Below are 21,300 nucleotides of genomic sequence, written 5' to 3' on the forward strand. Positions count from 1 at the left end.
GGTTCTTGTAGAGGGAAAAATTGAACCGTGACTTACAATTCCCCAATCATATTAGAATGCATTTCCAAATGAATATAAGAATAAAATATACTTATTCACCTGCAGATTCTTGATTTCTCATTTAATATAATGTTTTATAGTTTAGAAGTAAACATTTAAGAAACCATTCCTTTGTCAAGTTAAGTATTCATAGATGAATTCACTTCCTGAGTATTCTAGGATATATAACATATGGCCAAGGAAAAAACATGCTTGGGTCATAGGAAGAAATATATATAGTCTGAATCGTAGTAATCTGTTAACAAAAACAGTAGGATCATCTGGTTAAGGCTTCCATTGGGGGGAACATACTTAAAGTGTAACCTTTAGTTGTATTTCAAGAACATTTCATGAACTCCTGCTACTTATAGAGTACCAGTGATATTTACCTGTCATATAAGAATACCGCCTTATTTTACTTTATTAACTGATCGTTTTTTTATAAAGACTATGAAAGAGCTCAGATTTGCTTCTCTTGCTTAAGTCATAAAAATAACAGGATATAATTAAACCACCAGAGCCTACGCAGATGTTCCGGATGTTTGGGCTTGGTGTGATCAGCATGATCATCCTGGGATGTCTGCCCATTTATTGCTGCTTGTTTTGCCGGAGGAGGTAGGCAAACATAAACTTTTATTTGCTGATTGCTGAGTATACTTGAATATTTTTGTGTAGACACATTTATTCATAGCTCCAAAAGCACAGGGATTATGTTTGGGTCCCTTTTGTTTAAAAGAAGGTAGCTTGGGAAAAACCTAAAAGTTGAGTTACCAAATATTTCTTCAATGCATGTTATTTTATTTTTCCATAAATTTAAGACATCCTCTTGCATAGTCTGTACATTCCCTCATCAAACAAAATCCCAATGGGAAGGAAAAATAAATCAGTGAGCTGAGGATATGTGGAGTGGATGTGGTTATTAACTGCAAATCAGAAGGATTCCCAGGAGTGTTAGTTTCCATCTAGTAGATGGTCATCTACCATTGGGTCTTAAAGCCTTGATCTTCCTTCAAGCCAATTTGTATCAGATTTCTTATTAGCATCTTGTACAAAATCTCAGTGGGCTGTTGGCATGATGCTTGTAAGTTTTTCTAAATAGCTCCCCACCTACTGGGACAGAGTGGGTGTGGAGATAGAGAGCAGGGCCAGGGCTAGGGTGGGGTGAGTGAGGCACTCACTCTCAGGTTTGTGCAAGTGCAGGGTCGGCACTAGCACAACCCTGAGAGCAAGTTCCTCCTTAAACATTTTGGTAAAGAAAAGGTGCCTGTTGAAGATTAAGCATCTTTGATGTTTTTATTCGAGTTAATAAGAAGGTGATATTTGAGTTACCAAGAAATTATTTAGATTTCACTGGAAGATTTAGACTGTACATGTTACCTTATTTTCCATAAAGATCATTAAGTCTTTTTTTTTTCTTTTTTGTACCTTTTCTTTGAGTCTGATGAATTTGCCATACTCATCATTGTAGTTTCAGTTCATAGCAGAATGCCTCACATATAGTGGATGCTTAATATATTTTTGTTGAATAAATGAATAGTTGAATGAATAAAGAAATACAGTGGATGGAGTTGGCTAGCCTGGAAGGCAGTCATATAGTGATTTAAACTTTCTCATTGCTTTCATCACTTTCTCAGACCATTTTGAAGACACTATTGGGTCACAGCCTTTCAACTTTTCCAGTTTGCATGACTGTCAATTCTTTTCTCAGTTTTCACTTAGTTTCCTATAATGAGTGAGTTATCTCTATTCCTAGGCTTCTTTCTTTTCTTTCTTTTCACAGGTGAATGGGAATAGGAGTGGAATTTTTGACCCTTCTGTCTTCCCTCCAAAGCTTGATTTCATATAAAAATAACCCATGAATAAAAAAGAAATATTATTTGCTAGAAATAGGTAGCTTAGGATTATGCCATGCAATTTAGAGTGTCTGTTATAATAGGCCTGGTGTAATAATTTCGTTATGGTCCCTCTATTATGCCTCTGCCAAGGAGTTTTATGGGGATGCTAAGGTACACTGGAGTTTTCTCTAAAATGAGTTCCAGAGGATTATCCTTTGATAAGAACATACTTTCTTCTTTTTACATAATACAAACTGCTTGAGAGACTTGAACAATGTGAATGGTATATATATAGAATGCCATAAATTTTGGTTTACTATGGTTTATTTATTTATTTACTTACTTACATACTTTACTATTTTGTGTAAGAGTGGTATGTACCTTCAGTCATCCTGAGCTGTTTGTTGCAACCTCAGAGCAGGTGTCAGTTTCAGCTTGCTGCTTAGCTGAATTTCCAGGAACAGTGGATGGTTGAGGGTGGATGGGGCACTGTCAGCTTTTCCTGGTAAGCTGATTTTAGAAGCAAGGAGAATAATTGTGTTAGAACAAAGATCCTATCCTTGATACCAAACAAGGAGTTTAAATGGAGGCCAAAGCCTGCTAAACCCTCCTTTTTGGGGGCAAGGTATCTCTTTAGAGCTATCCCCTTAACTCACTTTCTGTTCTCCATCTCAAAGAATAAAGAGCTAGATAAACTATTACAGTAGTAAATTACAGTAGGTAAAATAAATGATCCCATAAAAGGGAAATAGATGCAGCAGTAAAATCAATGTGTAGTGGTTTAGAAAAAGAAAAGAAAGAAACCAAACACAGTTGTTTGTCTGAATCAGAGGGGCCCACAGCGAAATGCATATCTATAGTAACATGATCTGGGCCTCGTTGTTGGAAGAACCTTTGAGGCATTGGAAGATACTCTTTTTTTAAAAAAAAATTATTTATTTATTTATTATTTATTATTTATTTTTGGCTGCGTTGGGTCTTCGTTGCTGCGCACGGGCTTTCTCTCGTTGCAGTGAGCAGGGGCTACTCTGTCGCAGTGCACAAGCTTCTCACTGCAGTGGTTCTCTTGTTGCGCGGAGCGCGGACTCTAGGTGTGCAGGCTTCAGTAGTTGCGGCACGCGGGCTCAGTAGTTGTGGTGCACGGGCTTAGTTGCTCCGCGGCATGTGGGATCTTCCCGGACCAGGGATCGAACCCGTGTCCCCTGCATTGGCAGGTGGATTCTTAACCACTGCGCCACCAGGGAAGTCCCTGGAAGATACTCTTAAGCTCCTCTTGCTGGATCCTTTCCTATACATTAAATATACATTCCTTCAGGAAAAAGCTGTTGTAGCTCTTCTATTTTGGCCTTCAGTCATAAGCCAAACAAATGATGTTTTGACATTCCTCAACTCCTATAGTTTGGACAGTGCCTTTTATTTACAGGTAACCTAAGGAGCTAACAACTGGCAAGAGTTGGAGGGATGATAAATGAGAAATAATATGAGTAGAGGGGAGGAATGAAAGCAGTTTACCTAAAGAGGATAATCACTTTCCAGAGACAAATGCATTTTATTCTTTAATGCCTGATTTACACTTTCTACAGTTGACCATATTCAGTCACTGTTTGCTTGCGCTAGGTATTGTGGAGGATGCAGAAATGTCTAAGAGATAGGCTCTTTTTAGGAGTTTTAAGGAGCTTGAATCTACCTTAAAATAAATCCCAAGCATGATATATTAAGAACAATATAAGATGGAATATAATTAAGGACTAAAATGAGTGGTGGCAGTAACTTATAAAAGTTCTGAGGCACTGGGGATAAGGCTGAGTGGGAGAGGACAGAGTGGGCTCCGTGGTGGAAGTGCTATTTGAGCTGAGTTTTTGCAGGTAGGACAAGATTGGGGTTAGGTGGGGATGGGGCCCTCGCACAGAATTCGTTACATCCAGATGGAGTCTCCTTACTACAGATCCCTCAAATGCTTATCATTTCTAAGCAGGAGTGGCTGAACTTTGCCCCTTTAATAATCTGTAACTGAATCTGTAGTTTACTTCTACTTGACTTGAATTCAAGTGTGGTATGAACCAGGTAAACAGAAAACTCAAGCCAGCTTGAACTGGTTCACATATACAAAAGGGAGCAGAGAGCATTAGTGAAAAGCTTTCTAAGAATTTGCTACTAATAGCCTTATTAAACTTGCATATAAGATGCATTTTGAAATTCATTATGTCCTCAAGGTTATGGAAGATCTATTTTTATTCTCATTAATAGGGATCAGAAGCCTCATTAGGTTTAAGTGTCACTGGTAGGCTTAAGACTTACATAGAGATGAAGGAACAAACAGGTGGATTGGGACAAAAGGAAGCAGGGGAGGAGGCTCTAGGGCGAGAGAGGAGAAGGGGGGTGACTGAATTTTTCCTGTTACAGTAATACAGTGCCAATAACAGTAGTTTCAAGTGCAAAATTCAGCTTCTAATCTTTATCTGTTTTTATATAAAGTTTAATCTGTATGTATATGCCAGTTAAACATCTGTGTATTATATAGTGATATGATACTTGAGTGTGTACATAGCTTTAGTAAGGTGGAAGATTCAAACATTGTAATACCATGCCTAGTAAAATCAGATGAAGTGTATTTTCAATGTTCTTTTTCTTCCTGTCATATTGAATTTGTAAGTTCGAATTAAGAAAAATTCAGAACTCAGTCTGAAAATGACAAGACTACGTTTTCTTTCAACTAATAAAAAAGCCATGTTTTTTTAAGATTGTAGATCATCTGATACACAGATGATGTAAATAGCACATCCCCCATACACTTTCAATGTTGCTGCTTGCCAGATGGCTGTTACTGAAAATTTCTACATTTAGACAAATCCTGCTGAGTGATTCTCTGTATTATAATGTGGTTTTCATTATGTAGATAATCTTAATACCACTTACTCTCATAGAATGGGAGGTAAAGAATTGGGAATAAATGTGTCAAAAATTGCCTAAAAATCATCACCCATTGAATTTTAAAAATAGGCATTTACATTTTCAAATCCCTATGTTTGTGTGTCTCATTATACTGTACAATATAATTAGTAATGTTATTTTGAAAAGGATTATGCAGTAATTAGCCAACTGCTGAAAGGTTTGAAGTTCCTAGGATTATATACATATGAATTCAAAGAAAGGAAATAAAGTCTATAAATTTTGAAAGTATGGCTGGGCTGTAAGAACTTTGACAAAATATGATCAGATGAGAATGTGAGCAAACTGGAACCCTTCTCTAACATGAGTCACTATAGATTTGAAATTCACATAAAGCCAGTTCTTCTTGGACCCTGTTCAAGGTAATTTAGTTATTGAAATAATAAGAGAACCTCATTATATGCGGATTATATGTCTGAGGTATTCCTATTGCAGGGACTCCAAGGGCAGCATTTTAGAGAATTCTGGGATATTAGGTACTATTAAAAAGAAGAGTTTGTTGCCAAGTAACTAATAACCTCATTGCAAAATGCAGTGGCCTTTTCTCAGTTTCCATCCAACTTGACCTTTTTGTCACAAGTACACTGTTGACTGCTCCCTTTTTGAAACTTTCCTTCCTTGGATTTCATTGTTCTCCTTACCATTCTGATCCATCTCAATTTGCTTCTCTTTGTTTTCCCAACTGTGGTTGTCTCCCAAAGCCTTATTCTCATCTATCAGAGAATATTACAAGTATGTAGTAGAAAGAATATTTTAAAAGATCTGTGTTCTACTTCTGCCTTCACTACCAGTTTTATAGTGAGCTTAACTTTTTTTGGTATTGATTTTCTCATAAAGTTAGAGTAGAGAATTGAGTTAGAAAATTTCTGAAGTCCTTTCTGAACATAATGTTCTGGGCTTCTCTGGATAAATGACTCTTAAACATACATCCTGAAATCCTCACCTCTATCTGTTTTATATTTCCAACTGCCTTCATGAATTAGGTGTTCTGTTAGTGCAGAATGCACTTCCTGCAGCACTGCAAAACTGAACTTCTTTTTCTCCCAGATCATCTCCCCTTGACACCTGTTCATTTCTGTCAGTGATTTCTTTAGTCTCCCAGGCTAGAAACCTTGGAATCATCTGTGACTATTTACTTTCCTTTATCCTTAATATGTAATTCTATTCTTTTAGGCTCCCTGTCATTTTTTTGGTTTCCTTTGGGATGAGTCTGGGATTTACCTCTTCTCATATTTCATAGTCGCAGCTTAGTCCAGGCCTTTTATGTTGTCAACTGCTGTCCTAAGTAAGTGGTTTCAAGAGAGGAGCAAAAGGGGAGCAAAATATATTAGTCTTCCAGGGCTGCCATAACAAAATACCACAGTCCAGTTGGCTTAAACAATAAACATTTATTTTCTCACAGTTCTGCTGGCTAGAAGTCTATGATCAAGATGCCAGCTGATTTGGTTTCTGGTAAGGGCTCTCCTCCTGGCTTGCAGATGGCCACCTTCTCTGTGTGTGCTCACATGGCCTTTCCATGATGCCTGTGAGAGGGGGTAGAGAGAGAAAGAGCAAGCTCTCTGGTTTTTAGTAAAAAGAATTTTAAAATTAGTTTTTATAATGACATTAATTTTACTGATCAAGGCCCCACCCTTATGACCTCATTTAACCTTAATTACTCCCTAGAGGTACCACCTTCAATGCAACCATACTGGGAGCTAGGGCTTCAAGACGAATTTTAGGGACACAAATATTCAGTCCATAACACAAGACTAGCTAGCATCCAAATGCAAAGGCAGAATTGGGAACTGAGGAGAGCATTGAGATGGTATGTCCAATACAAAGAATTTATACAAGAGACACAATAACTGGGATGGGGCTGCAGGTGGCTTTTGGAAGATGGCTAGGCTTTAGGTCCTGGAGAAGTTTCCTGGCACTTCAATAGGAGTGTGTGGCTGTGCTGTTAGGAAGGAGGGAGTGAGTAAGGATGCTTGCCAAGCTAATTTGGACATATACGTGGACCCCTAGTCTACTCTCCTTCTAATCCATCCTGTTATATCCTGCCAGGCTTACCTTCCTAAAATAGCATTATTTCATTTCATTATATCATTCAAGAACTTCTAGTGCATTCAAGAATATCTGGATTCCAGGCCTTCTGTTAGGTGCTGTGAAGGGCAAAGTGGTGAATCAGATCATGCTCTGTGCTTTCAAGGGACACATAGTCTAATAAAGGGTACATACAAGTATCCAAGATAGTCACACTCAAAAGGTACAGATAAAAACAATGAGCATGTTTGACCTTTTCCAGTTTATGTGAAGTTTTCACATACATTGTCTTGTGTGACCTTCAAGACAGAGAGGTGCAGGGAGGTTTGGCTTCTTGCTCAAGATTACGTAGTGATAGAGCAAGGATTCCAATCTGTCTTCCGACTTCTCGCTCTTTTTACTATAGGAAATAGGAATAAAATTAGATAAAAACATCAGCATCTTGTTGCTTCAAGTCCACTCAAAGGGCTGTGGCTTTCATCTATATTGGACTCATTCTGTAACTCCAGTAATATTTCTTATAATACTCCATGTATCTTTTGCTCCAGCCAGGGAACTCTCTTTACTTTTCTTGGCATACCCCAGGCTTTAGTCTTGCCTCTGTTCTTTTGCCCATGTTCTTCCTAGATCTTAGGATTGTTCTTCTTCATCCTCTTCACTTGTTTGAATTCTTTCTTACCTTCAAATTGCAGCTGCCCCAACTCTTCCATGAAGTGTCCTGCAACTGCTCCAGATTCCAGTGTTTTGTCTTGTCTTAAAACCTCTTTCTGTGCTGGTATTCTTATCCACATAATCTAACATGTAATTATCCTTTGTTTCCTGTTGTTTGTTTTCTTTTTCTAGCTGAATTGTAACCTCTGTGAGGACACTGGGGCCAAGCTTCATACTTCTTTGAGTCTAGAACTGGGGATACCCAAATGGGGTTTCTGCACAGGTATCATCATCATCCCTTTGGAACATGTAAGAAATGCATGTTCTCAGGCCCCGCCCCAGACCTACTGAATCAGAAACTCTGGGTTTAAAGTCCAGCAATTTGTGTTTTAACAAGCCCAACAAGTGATTCTCATGTACACTCCGGTTTGAGAACCACTGATCTCTAGACCATGTGGTAAGCAAATCAGTAAATAATTATTGGAATAATCTAGTTAGTCATTTCTGTGGATTTGATGACTATTTTGTGATATTGCAAATGATAAGTTAAGCTTATAAGCTTTCCTAGCTATAAAAGTGATGTTATGTTCTTTAACTATCTTAAATAATTTATATTTATATTAATGAATTATAGTTTATTAAGAAACATGGAAAAATCAACCCACTAGATCAGTGTTTCTCAAACTGTGGACTGTAGATGGCTTCTATGGAAGTAACCTTAGGAATATTTAATAATACACATTGCTGGGCTTTACCCAAGAGATTCCGATTTTGTAAGTCTGAGGTTTGGTCCTGAAATTTATATTTTTAAAGCACCCCAAATGAATCTGGTACACAGCCCATTTGGAATTGCACTAGATTCTCCAGTTCAACCGTTTATTCATTCATTCTTTCTGCATATCTTTATTGAGCTCCTACTTGGTTTAGGCACTTGCTAGGTGTTGTGTTCTCCATCTGATCATCTTCCTGGATAGCCTCGCTGTCCATGTTATGAGCCATCTAAGCCCATAGCCTTAGACTTCCCTGATGTACTCAATTCTGAGGACTCTTGCCTGCACTCTGCATTGGCCACCCATTTTTGTGCCCATATCCTGAACCTTGTCATTCATCAAAAATTGAACCTATGAGTCTCTGAAATCTTAAACTTCAAAATCCTACTCTTTGACCATGGAGCAGGGGAGTGCCTTGTTTTCTAGGTTTTTCCTTTCTTTACTTTTGCTACCTCTGTTTTCATTGAGACCTTCAGACTCTTTAACACTCTCTTTTCCCCTGGTCTTCTACCTTTTTGACATCATCTGATTTCTTTATATACCCTGGATCCTATTGCCTGTTACATTAATACAGTCTTTCCAGCTCCTTTGCTTCATTGAAATTGAATCCACACCACTTCTCTGCTTCTACATCTAGGCTTCTGGGAATTCCTAGAGGAAAAAAAAAAAGCCTCACAACTGTATAGATATGTATCACTAGAAATTCCCAGTGGGCCTACTTAGTGTTTCCAGCCACACTCTTCTACTTGATGCTTACAAACAACTTGCTGCCTTGCGACTCTGAGCTTTTCACACAGTGTACCTACCCACTGATAGAAATGCTCTCATATATCTCCCCATCTCCACTCTTCTTTATATGGCTCACTCCACCCAGAATGCAGGCCTCATATTAGATGTCACCTCCTCTAGGAAGCTTACCCCAAACCTACTGCCCAGATCGGGTCAGGCTTCTTCCTGTTTGTCTTCTACCAACCTCTGCTCACCTCTACTTGGATTATCTCAATGTGACATAATTATCAGCCTATGTATCTGCCTTCCCTTCTAAGTTTTAAGCTCCTTTGAGGGCAGGTCCCATGTCTTACTCATCTTTATGTCTCACTATTTAGAATAGCGTTAATTTCATAAATGAGCAGATGTGTCAGTGAGTGAATGAGTATTGGATAAGTTGATCTGTATATTTCAAGTGTGAGTATGCTGGTGACAATATATGACATTTTATATGAAAAGAAGAAAATCACCTCTAGGACACTGAACAAATAATCTCACCCTTACTTTCCCCCTTGAGCATTCTCATTAGATATTGGGTAGAAAATGTAACTTTGGATCTCAGTAATGTTAGAAGGTTGAACCTAATATTAAGTCCTCTGCAACCTAAACCAGTGCAGTGAGTTTTAAAATAATAAGGCTGTGTTGCATTTTTCTTTGTTAATTAAGGGGAAATGTACATTAAATTTAAAATAAAACCTGTGGGTAAAGAAAACATAGTCATTTTAATTATGTGAAGTAAGATATATTGAAGTCACAGCATTGGAAAAAAGTATAAGTCCCTAATTTCTTATCTAAAATTCTGAAATTCAAGAAGTTCTGCAAACCTAAAACTTTTTTCCTAACTCATTTGGCAGCAAAACCTGATCTGACCTGACCTGAGACACTTTCTAGTCATTATTTAATGCTTAGAGTGAATATTCATATATTTTGTTGTAGAAATATTACTGTTTGATCATGAGATGCTGCCCCAGACCCCATGAGAGTGTCATGTAATATGCAGTATATCATGTCATATTATCTTTCTAAAATCCAAAATATTCTGCATTCTGAAACACATGTAGCCCCAGGGGACTGAGAACTATGCAGTTGTTTCAGGTTTTTTTTGTTTTTGTTTTTGAGACTGCAGTTAACAGCACTGCAATGTAAATAGACCATAGGTAAATCATATAAATGTATTTTTGGCCTTCACCCACTGTTTCATTTATGCCTGGAGACTTTTTATGATCAATTGAGAAAAAGGTGTTTATTTGCTCTATATCTGCCTTAGCTAATGGAGCTCAGTGACAACCCAGTAATGTAGTTTTAGGGGAGAAAAGTGAGTATTACCTTCAGAGTCATCATGTCAAAGTCAGGATTTTCTATCTTTGGGCCCCACATGCACAGAACCCGCTGCTCTGTATAGCTAAGTAGCACTGTCAGGGCCAGGTATCCTCTTCTGTACGCTATCTAGCATTGAGCTGAGGATAGGAATATGTATCTGTCATTACCTCTTCATAATCTTATATGCAAATCTTTCTCTCTTTCTTTCTCTTTTGGATTTCCATCCTTACCTCTGCTTTGGGCATTCCTGTTTCTTTTCCTTGGATTGTTTTTAGGTATTTAGAAAGTGAAAGCTCTGTAAACATAAATATCAACTAACATTTCCTGAGTCCTCACTGGGTTACCAGGCTCTGTGGGATATATGAAGTTACAAGGTAAAGCTCTAGCCTGAAGTTATTTCCAAGCTCTGAGGGGAAAAATAAGACAACGATAGACAAAATAGACTACAATAGCGTAGTGGGTAAGAGATTGTGCTTTAGATTTAAGCAGGTCTGGATTTGAATCCTGCCTCCAGTACTGAGTAGTCTGGTGACCTTGGGCAAATTACCTTCCTTCTCAGTGCCTCAATTTCCCTGTATGAAAAATGGAAATGATAGAAATAGTACCTGCCTCATTAACTAAATAAGATCATGCACATGAAGTACTTATACACAGGCCTTGGCATGCAGGAATTCTATCATACCTGCCGTTATTAGTCATTATTTGCTAATGCTGCAGTGTTGTCTAATAGAAAACATCTGTACTTGAGTCAGACAGACATAGGTTCAAATACTAGTAACACCTCCATTTACTAGCGATGTATGACCTTGGATGAGTTATCTTACCTCTTTAAGCCCCAGTTTAATCATTTGCACCTTATAGGGCTGTCGTGAGGATTAAATAAGATAAAATATGTAAAGCACCTGGCCAAGTTCTTGGCCTGTGAGAGGCTCTCAAGTACCCACCTCCATCCACTGTCCACACAAATGCAAGGAAGAACAGGATTGAATACCCAATGATAGCAATAATGAGTGTGAGTGCGAAATTGTAAAACTGTAGATGATCATGTAATGTGAACTATTACTATTTAGTTTTGAAGTTCATAAGAGAGAGGGATCCCTATAGGCTAAGAGTGAAAGAGAAGGCTATCTAGACAAATAATATATAAGCTGGATCTTGAAGGGTGGGTAACATTGATGTCAGCAGAGGGAAGTAGGACGGCATTCCTGTTGCAGAGGATCCAATGATCAAAATAATGCTATATAGAATAATAATTATGGTTACAATGATAAATGTGATTGAGCCAAGTGTAATACTTTCTATCAGAGTTATTAAATCTGGAATTAAACAATTAGGTGGGAATGTGTAAAGAGTTATGTGAGCAAATAGCCTTTTCCTTATAACCCACCATTGTTATTGTTCTGTCACTGTTGAGAAGTAAGGTTTCACTTTGAACTTTTAATATTGCAGCACATGGGCCAATCCTTTACGAAGGAAAGTCAACATAATTTTAAAGGGTTTGAAGAACCGAAGAAGGAAACTAAAGAGGAATGCTGAAACGTTAGGGAAAGCAATGGATGAGGAAGGATTAGGTGATGAAAAGGAGCAGGAGACCAAAGGTAATGACAATAGGATATAAAGTTGAAGTATTTAATATTTGATTCTTGTTATCATCATCTTGGTTCAATTGATGCCTATTTTTTTTATCCCACAAATGTTTGGACCACAGGAGTATCAGCTTCTGAAACAAATATTATCACTAGGAATACTTGGATGGGAGGAAGGTGGACAAGAAATGTGCTAGGTTGTTTGGGTGCCGTATTATTTGGTATACATAGTTCAGCCCTTCAGGGAAACAAAGAAATGGAATCTGCCTGCCCTGACTCTGAAGCTCCATGATAGACACCCTTGCTAAATAATAATGACCATGGTCCTCCATGTGTGTTGACCACATGGCATATCCGGGGGAAGGAGCATAGCCTCAGGAGTCTGACAAACCTGAGATCAAATCCTGGATCCTAGGTGTAGTTTCAGCTACCTGCTCCCCAAACGTACACAATCCAGTATTAGAAGAGGTTCAGAGAGGGGATCCCAGAATCACACACCAGGGGACTACCTAGGCCTCATTTCACTTGCACAGACTTACAGATCCCCTAGCCTTGGCCTGGGTCTCCTCCTCCCAAAGTAATTACCAAGGGCCCAGTAAGAATAAAATGGTTTGTGAGAAAAGAAGTCTACTTCAAGGAATAGGGTACTAGATTGGGAGTCAGGAGACTCAGGCCATTAAGTAGTGGCATTTCCATGGGCAAGTAACTTAGCCTTGATACCATCAGCTGAGAGTGTGTGTGTGTGTGTGTGTGTGTGTGTGTGTGTGTGTGTGTGTAGCTTAAGCATATGTGAAAATGCTTTGAAAATTGCAGTACATTACTCAAATTTAAGGTGTTGATTTCTAGTCTCAGTTATGGAGAAGGAGAGGAGTGGAATAACAGACCATTAAACCGAGCGTCAGGAGACTCTGGCTTTAGTCCCAGTTCTCCTGTTATTTACGGTGGGAGTTTGGGCAAGTCCCTTAACTTTCCTGGGCTCAGTTCATGAAGCTGCAAAATGGAGATTTGGACTAGAGGAATAGGAAAAGTGACTTATCTCAGAGGAAACAAAAGAAAATCCTTATACAAGGTATTATATATGTGTATGTAATTGACATATTATTTATATAAGGTAATACATAAGTATATATAATAATAATACATGTATATTATTACACATACCTATGTATTACTTTGTATAACTTTAATGCAGTACACGCATGCACATATATTGGGGGTTGGCCAAAAAGTGCCTTCGGTTTTTAAGTAAAAGACACATTTTTCATTTTCACCAAGAACTTTATTGAACAACGTATTCACCCTTTTGTTCCACTACCTTCTGCCATTTTTCAGGCAACTTCATAATTCCATCTTCCCAAAGCTTTTTATCTTTTTGAGCAAAGAAAAGTTATTTTTATTTTAAGGAAAAAAAGTTTCCACTAAGAAATAATAAACCAGTAAGTTTATGGAAAAGTTAACATAACAGTAGCACCCTGTCCCTACCCTGGTGACAACTTCAGGTTTGTTACACAGCTTAAAACATCCTGAACATGCTTCTTTTTTAGCCTAAAACCTCTGAGTGATCTTCAGAAAAGGTCTCAGAATAGCTGCTTTTCTTGTTTTTTTGGTAGGTATAGCTACGTGGACTTGTAAACTTATGCAGCTTTATCTATAATATGAGAGCATGAATCTGTGGACTACTTCCTAAAATTAGGACTCTTTCCTTCCGCCTTTTAAAACACATTCCAGCACTCCTAAAGAGGTGGGAGGATTAGCTCAGTGTACCCCTCTACGAGTATCTCCCCCACCAGTGTATTTTCAAGACTCCTCTTTTCTTGGACAGTTGTACCCCCCAACCCGCCCCGCCCAAGTATAACCTGACACTCAAAATTCTGCTACTCGGCTACTCTCATTCTGACAGTTGGAGTGTCACTGTAGCACTCTATTAGCTCCTGAAGCTCATAGGTCACTAGGTGCCTTTTACAGTCCTCCATAGAATTGAAATTTTTTCCATTAAGAGAATTTTGTAAAGACCGAAATGAATGGAAATCCAAAGGTGCAATGTCTGGTGAATATGGTGGATAAATCAGAACTTCCCAGCCAAGCTGTAACAGTTTTTGCCTCGTCATCAAAGAAACATGCGGTCTTGGCGTTATCCTGATGGAAGATTATGCGTTTTCTGTTGACTAATTCCAGACCCTTTTTGTCAAGTGCTGCTTTCAGTTGGTCTAATTGGGAGCAGTACTTGTTGGAATTAATCATTTGGTTTTCCGGAAGGAGCTCATAATAGAGGACTCCCTTCCAATCCCACCATATACACAACATCACCTTCTTTGGATGAAGACCGGCCTTTGGTGTGGTTGGTGTTTGTTCATTTCACTTGCCCCACGATCTCTTCCGTTCCACATTATTGTGCAGTATCCACATTTCATCACCTGTCACAACTTGTTTTAAAAACTGGAACGTTTTTGTTATGTTTAAGTAGAGAATCACATGTGGAAATACGGTCAAGAAGGTTTTTTTCCGCTTAACTTATGTGGAACCCAAACATCAAAGCGATTCACATAACCAAGCTGGTACAAATGATTTTCAACACTTGATTTGGATATGTTGAGTATGTCGGCAATCTCCCACGTGGTATAACGTTGATTGTTCTCAATTAATGTCTCGATTTGATCGCTATCAACTTCAACTGGTCTACCCTACCGTGGAGCATCGTCCAGCGAGAAATCTCCAGCACGAAACTTCGCAGACCACTTTTGACACGTTCCATCAGTCACAGTACCTTCTCCATACACTGCACAAATTTTTTTTTTTTTTTTGCGTTTCAGTTGCTTTTTTACCTTTCTTGAAATAATAAAGCATAATATGCAGGAAATGTTGCTTTTTTTTCTTCCATCTTCAGTATTAAAATGGCTACACAAAAATTCATCAGTTTTGATAAGTTTTTTTAAAATGCATGCTGATATGACAGCTGTCACAATCTAACAAAATGGTTTCGAATGAAGTTAAACACAACTAAGCGCTACTAGAGCCATCTTATGGAAAAAAACGAACGAAACTTTTGGCCAACCCAATATATGCACACACATGCGTGTATGCACACATATGACATTATAACTAGACTAACGAAACTTGATTTCTGTGGGTCATTCTCTGAGGCATGGAAGTTAACTTTGTTATTCAGAAAATGTCATTGTAATGGTATTTGCTATAGTGTATTTTGTCTGTATGCCTCACTGTAATAAGATGATACATTGGCAAACTGAAAATAACTAAGTTGATCATAGCATTCAATATATAGAATTTGAGAACTTTGTCGCAGTCAGTTCCTTCTGTAACAAAGTGTGATGTGTGTGTACTAGTTTTCAAGTTGTTTAACTCTACTTTACTTTTCTCCTGTAGCATTATTTTCCTATTGAGAAGGACACGTCTTTCAGAGCAGAAGAGACTGTCCTAGTCATCCAAACCTGATGGAGTGTTTTAGAAGGATAAAACTTAGTTCTTATTTTTGTTGTGTTTATTTCTAAATATAAAATAAAGATTAATTCAGTTTTTATGCATCAAACCAGAATCCGAATTCTTATTAAAAATAGCTTGCAGGGGAGATTAACCAAGATGGCGGAGTAGAAGGATGTGCTCTCACTCCCTCTTGCGAGAACACCAGAATCACAACTAGCTGCTGGACAGTCATTGACAGGAAGACACTGGAACTCACCAAAAAAGATACCCCACATCCAAAGACAAAGGAGAAGCCACAGTGAGACAGTAGGAGGGGTGCAATCAGAGTAAAATCAAAGCCCATAACTGGTGGGTGGGTGACTCACAGACTGGCGAACACTTATACCACAGAAGTCCACCCACTGGAGTGAGGGTTCTGAGCCCCACGTCAGGCTTCCCAACCTGGGGGTCTGGCAACGGGAAGAGGAATTCATAGAGAATCAGACTTTGAAGCCAAGTGGGAATTGATTGCAGGACTTCGACAGGACCGTGGGAAACAGAGACCCCACTCTTGGAGGGTGCACACAAAATAGTGTGCGCATCGGGACCCAGGGGAAGGAGCAGTGACCCCGGGGGAGACTGAACCAGACCTACCTGCTAGTGTTGGAAGGTCTCCTGCAGAGGCGGGGGGTGGCTCTGTTTCACCGTGGGGACAAGGACACTGGCAGCAGAAGTTCTGGGAAGTACTCCTGGGCGTGAGCCCTCCCAGAGTCTGTCATTAGCCCCACCAAAGAGCCCAGGTAGGCTCCAGTGTTGGGTTGCCTCAGGCAAAACAACCAACAGGGAGGGAACCCAGCCCCACCCATCAACAGTCAAATGGATTAAAGTTTTACTGAGCTCTGACCACCACAGCAACAGTCAGCTCTACCCACCACCAGAGCCTCCCATCAAGTCTCTTAGTAGCCTCAACCACCAGAGGGCAGACAGCAGAAGAAAGAAAAACTACAATCCTGCAGCCTGTGGAACAAAAACCACATTCACAGAAAACATAGGCAAGATGAAAAGGCAGAGGGCTATATACTAGATGAAGGAACAAGATAAAACCCCAGAAAAACAACTAAATGAAGTGGAGATAGGCAACCTTCCAGAAAAAGAATTCAGAATAAGGATAGTGAAGATGATCCAGGACCTCAGAATAAGAATGGAGGCAAAGATCGAGAAGATGCAAGAAATGTTTAACAAAGACCTAGAAGAATTAAAGAACAAACAAACAGAGATGAACAATACAATAACTGAAATGAAAACTACACTAGAAGGAATCAACAGCAGAATAACTGAGGCAGAAGAACGGATAAGTGACCTGGAAGACAGAATGGTGGAATTCACTGCTGCGGAACAGACTAAAGAAAAAAGAATGAAAAGAAATGAAGACAGCCTAAGAGACCTCTGGGACAACATTAAACGCAACAACATTCACATTATAGGGGTCCCAGAAGGAGAAGAGAGAGAAAGGACCAGAGAAAATATTTGAAGAGATTATAGTCGAAAACTTCCCTAACATGGGAAAGGAAATAGCCACCCAAGTCCAGGAAGCGCAGAGAGTCCCCTACAGGATAAACCCAAGGAGAAACAGGCCGAGACACAGAGTAATCAAATTGGCAAAAATTAAAGACAAAGAAAAATTATTGAAAGCAGCAAGGGAAAAACAGCAAATAACATACAAGGGAACTCCCGCAAGGTTAACAGCTGATTTCTCAGCAGAAACTCTACAAGCCAGAAGGGAGTGGCATGATATACTAAAAGTGATGAAAGGGAAGAACCTAAAACCAAGATTACTCTACCCAGCAAGGATCTCATTTAGATTTGATGGAGAAATCAAAAGCTTTACAGACAAGCAAAAGCTAAGAGAATTCAGCACCACCAAACCAGTTCTACAACAAATGCTAAAGGAACTTCTCTAAGTGGGGAACACAAGAGAAGAAAAGGACCTACAAAAACAAACCCAAAACAATTAAGAATATGGTCATAGGAACATACATATCGATAATTACCTTAAACGTGAATGGATTAAATGCTCCAACCAAAAGACACAGGCTTGCTGAATGGATACAAAAACAAGACCCATATATATGCTGTCTACAAGAGACCCACTTCAGACCTAGGGACACATACAGACTGAAAGTGAGGGGATGGAAAAAGATATTCCATGCAAATGGAAATCAAAAGAAAGCTGGAGTAGCTATACTCATATCAGATAAAATAGACTTTAAAATAAAGAATGTTACAAGAGACAAGGAAGGACACTACATAAGGATCAAGGGATCAATCCAAGAAGAAGATATAACAATTATAAATATATATGCACCCAACATAGGAGCACCTCAATACATAAGGCAACTGCTAACAGCTATAAAAGAGGAAATCGACAGTAACACAATAATAGTGGGGGACTTTAACACCTCACTTACACCAATGGACAGATCATCCAAAATGAAAATAAATAAGGAAACAGAAGCTTTAAATGACACAATAGACCAGATAGATTTGATTGATATTTATAGGACATTCCATCCAAAAACAGCAGATTACACTTTCTTCTCAAGTGCGCACAGAACATTCTCCAGGATAGATCACATCTTGGGTCACAAATCAAGCCTCAGTAAATTTAAGAAAACTGAAATCATATCAAGCATCTTTTCTGACCACAACGCTATGAGATTAGAAATGAATTACAGGGAAAAAAACGTGAAAAGCACAAACACATGGAGGCTAAACAATACGTTACTAAATAACCAAGAGATCACTGAAGAAATCAAAGAGGAAATCAAAAAATACCTAGAGACAAATGACAACGAAAACACGATGATCCAAAACCTATGGGATGCAGCAAAAGCAGTTCTAAGAGGGAAGTTTATAGCTATACAAGCCTACCTAAAGAAACAAGAAAAATCTCAAGTAAGCAATCTAACCTTACACCTAAAGGAACTAGAGAAAGAAGAACAAACAAAACCCAAAGTTAGCAGAAGGAAAGAAATCATAAAGATCAGAGCAGAAATAAATGAAATAGAAACAAAGAAAACAATAGCTAAGATCAATAAAACTAAAAGCTGGTTCCTTGAGAAGATAAACAAAATTGATAAGCCATTAGCCAGACTCATCAAGAAAAAGAGGGAGAGGACTCAAATCAATAAAATTAGAAATGAAAAAGGAGACGTTACAACAGACACCGCAGAAATACAAAGCATCCTAAGAGACTACTACAAGCAACTCTATGCCAATAAAATGGACAACCTGGAAGAAGTGGACAAATTCTTAGAAAGGTATAACCTTCCAAGACTGAACCAGGAAGAAACAGAAAATATGAACAGACCAATCACAAGCACTGAAATTGAAACTGTGATTAAAAATCTTCCAACAAACAAAAGTCCAGGACCAGATGGCTTCACAGGTGAATTCTATCAAACATTTAGAGAAGAGCTAACACCCATCCTTCTCAAACTCTTCCAAAAAGTTGCAGAGGAAGGAACACTCCCAAACTCATTCTATGAGGCCACCATCACCCTGATACCAAAACCAGACAAAGATACTACAAAAAAAGAAAATTACAGACCAATATCACTGATGAACATAGATGCAAAAATCCTCAACAAAATACTAGCAAACAGAATCCAACAACACATTAAACGGATCATACACCACGATCAAGTGGGATTTACCCCAGGGATGCAAGGATTCTTCAATATACGCAAATCAATCAATGTGATACACCATATTAACAAATTGAAGAATAAAAACCACATGATCATCTCAATAGATGCAGAAAAAGCTTTGGACAAAATTCAACACCCATTTATGATAAAAAACTCTCCAGAAAGTGGGCATAGAGGGAACCTACCTCAACATAATAAAGGCCATATACGACAAACCCACAGCAAACATCATTCTCAACGGTGAAAAACTGGAAGCATTTCCTCTAAGATCAGGAACAAGATAAGGATGTCCACTCTCACCACTATTATTCAACATAGGTTTGGAAGTCCTAGCCATGGCAATCAGAGAAGAAAAAGAAATAAAAGGAATACAAATTGGAAAAGAAGAAGTAAAACTGTCACTGTTTGCAGATGACATGACACTATACATAGAGAATCCTAAAAATGCCACCAGAAAACTACTAGAGCTAACTGATGAATTTGGTAAAGCTGCAGGATACAAAATTAATGCACAGAAATCTCTTGCATTCCTATACACTAATGATGAAAAATCTGAAAGAGAAATTATGGGAACACTCCCATTTACCATTGCAACAAAAAGAATAAAATACCTAGGAATAAACCTACCTAGGGAAACAAAAGACCTGTATGCAGAAAACTATAAGACACTGATGAAAGAAATTAAAGGTGATACCAACAGATGGAGAGATATACCATGTTCTTGGATTGGAAGAATCAATATTGTGAAAATGACTATACTACCCAAAGCAATCTACAGATTCAATGCAATCCCTATCAAATTACCAATGGCATTTTTTACGGAACTAGAACAAATCATCTTAAAATTTGTATGGAGACACAAAAGACCCCGAATAGCCAAAGCAGTCTTGAGGGAAAAACACGGAGCTGGAGGAATCAGACTCCCTGACTTCAGACTATACTACAAAGCTACAGTAATCAAGACAATATGGTACTGGCACAAAAACAGAAACATAGATCAATGGAACAAGATAGAAAGCCCAGAGATAAACCCACGCATGGTCAACCTATGGTCAACTAATCTATGACAAAGGAGGCAAAGATATACAATGGAGAAAAGACAGTCTCTTCAATAAGTGGTGTTGGGAAAACTGGACAGCTACATGTAAAAGAATGAAATTAGAACACTCCCTAACACCATACACAAAAATAAACTCAAAATGGATTCGAGACCTAAATGTAAGACCGGACACTATAAAACTCTTAGAGGAAAACATAGGAAGAACACTCTTTGACATAAATCACAGCAAGATCTTTTTTGATCCACCTCCTACAGTAATGGAAATAAAAACAAAAATAAACAAATGGGACCTAATGAAACTTCAAAGCTTTTGCACAGCAAAGGAAACCGTAAACAAGACGAAAAGACAACCCTCAGAATGGGAGAAAATATTTGCAAACGAATCAACGGACAAAGGATTAATCTCCAAAATATATAAACAGCTCATTCAGCTCAATATTAAAGAAACAAACAACCCAATCCAAAAATGGGCAGAAGACCTAAATAGACATTTCTCCAAAGAAGACATACAGATGGCCAAGAAGCACGTGAAAAGATGCTCGACATCACTAATTATTAGAGAAATGCAAATCAAAACTACAATGAGGTATCACCTCACACCAGTTAGAATGGGCATCATCAGAAAATCTACAAACAACAAATGCTGGAGAGGGTGCGGAGAAAAGGGAACCCTCTTGCGTGTTGGTGGGAATGTAAATTGATACAGCCACTATGGAGAACAGTATGGAGGTTCCTTTAAAAACTAAAAATAGAATTACCATATGATCCAGCAATCCCACTACTGGGCATATACCCAGAGAAAACCATAATTCAAAAAGACACATGCACCCCAATGTTCATTGCAGCACTATCTACAATAGCCAGGTCATGGAAGCAACCTAAATGCCCATCGACAGAGGAATGGATAAAGAAGTTGTGGTACATATATACAATGGAATGTTACTCAGCCATAAAAAGGAACGAAATTGGGTCATTTTTTGAGACGTGGATGGATGTAGAGACTGTCATACAGAGTGAAGTAAGTCAGAAAGAGAAAAACAAATATCGTATATTAACGCATGTATGTGGAACCTAGAAAAATGGTACAGATGAACCGGTTTGCAGGGCAGAAGTTGAGACACAGATGTAGAGAACAGACATATGGACACCAAGGGGGGAAAACTGCGG

At 38.5% G+C, this 21,300-nt stretch overlaps 1 protein-coding gene across 1 annotated transcript in view; it reads left to right on the plus strand.

The window, feature by feature from the left end:
- FMR1NB (FMR1 neighbor) overlaps positions 1-16,989 on the plus strand; it is a gene marked incomplete at its 5' end in the record, with an annotated part of 34,751 nt that extends 17,762 nt beyond the window's left edge. Inside the window, one exon of the mRNA XM_082376231.1 lies at positions 558-16,989. Within this exon, the coding sequence (XP_082232357.1) occupies positions 558-658 (101 nt within the window). The 3' untranslated portion in view covers positions 659-16,989. The remainder of the gene's footprint in view (positions 1-557) is intronic.
- Between the last annotated feature and the right edge of the window lie 4,311 nt (positions 16,990-21,300).

Source organism: Balaenoptera borealis (assembly GCF_965194805.1).
Source record: "Balaenoptera borealis genome assembly, chromosome: X".
Taxonomy (NCBI): Eukaryota; Metazoa; Chordata; class Mammalia; order Artiodactyla; family Balaenopteridae; genus Balaenoptera; species Balaenoptera borealis.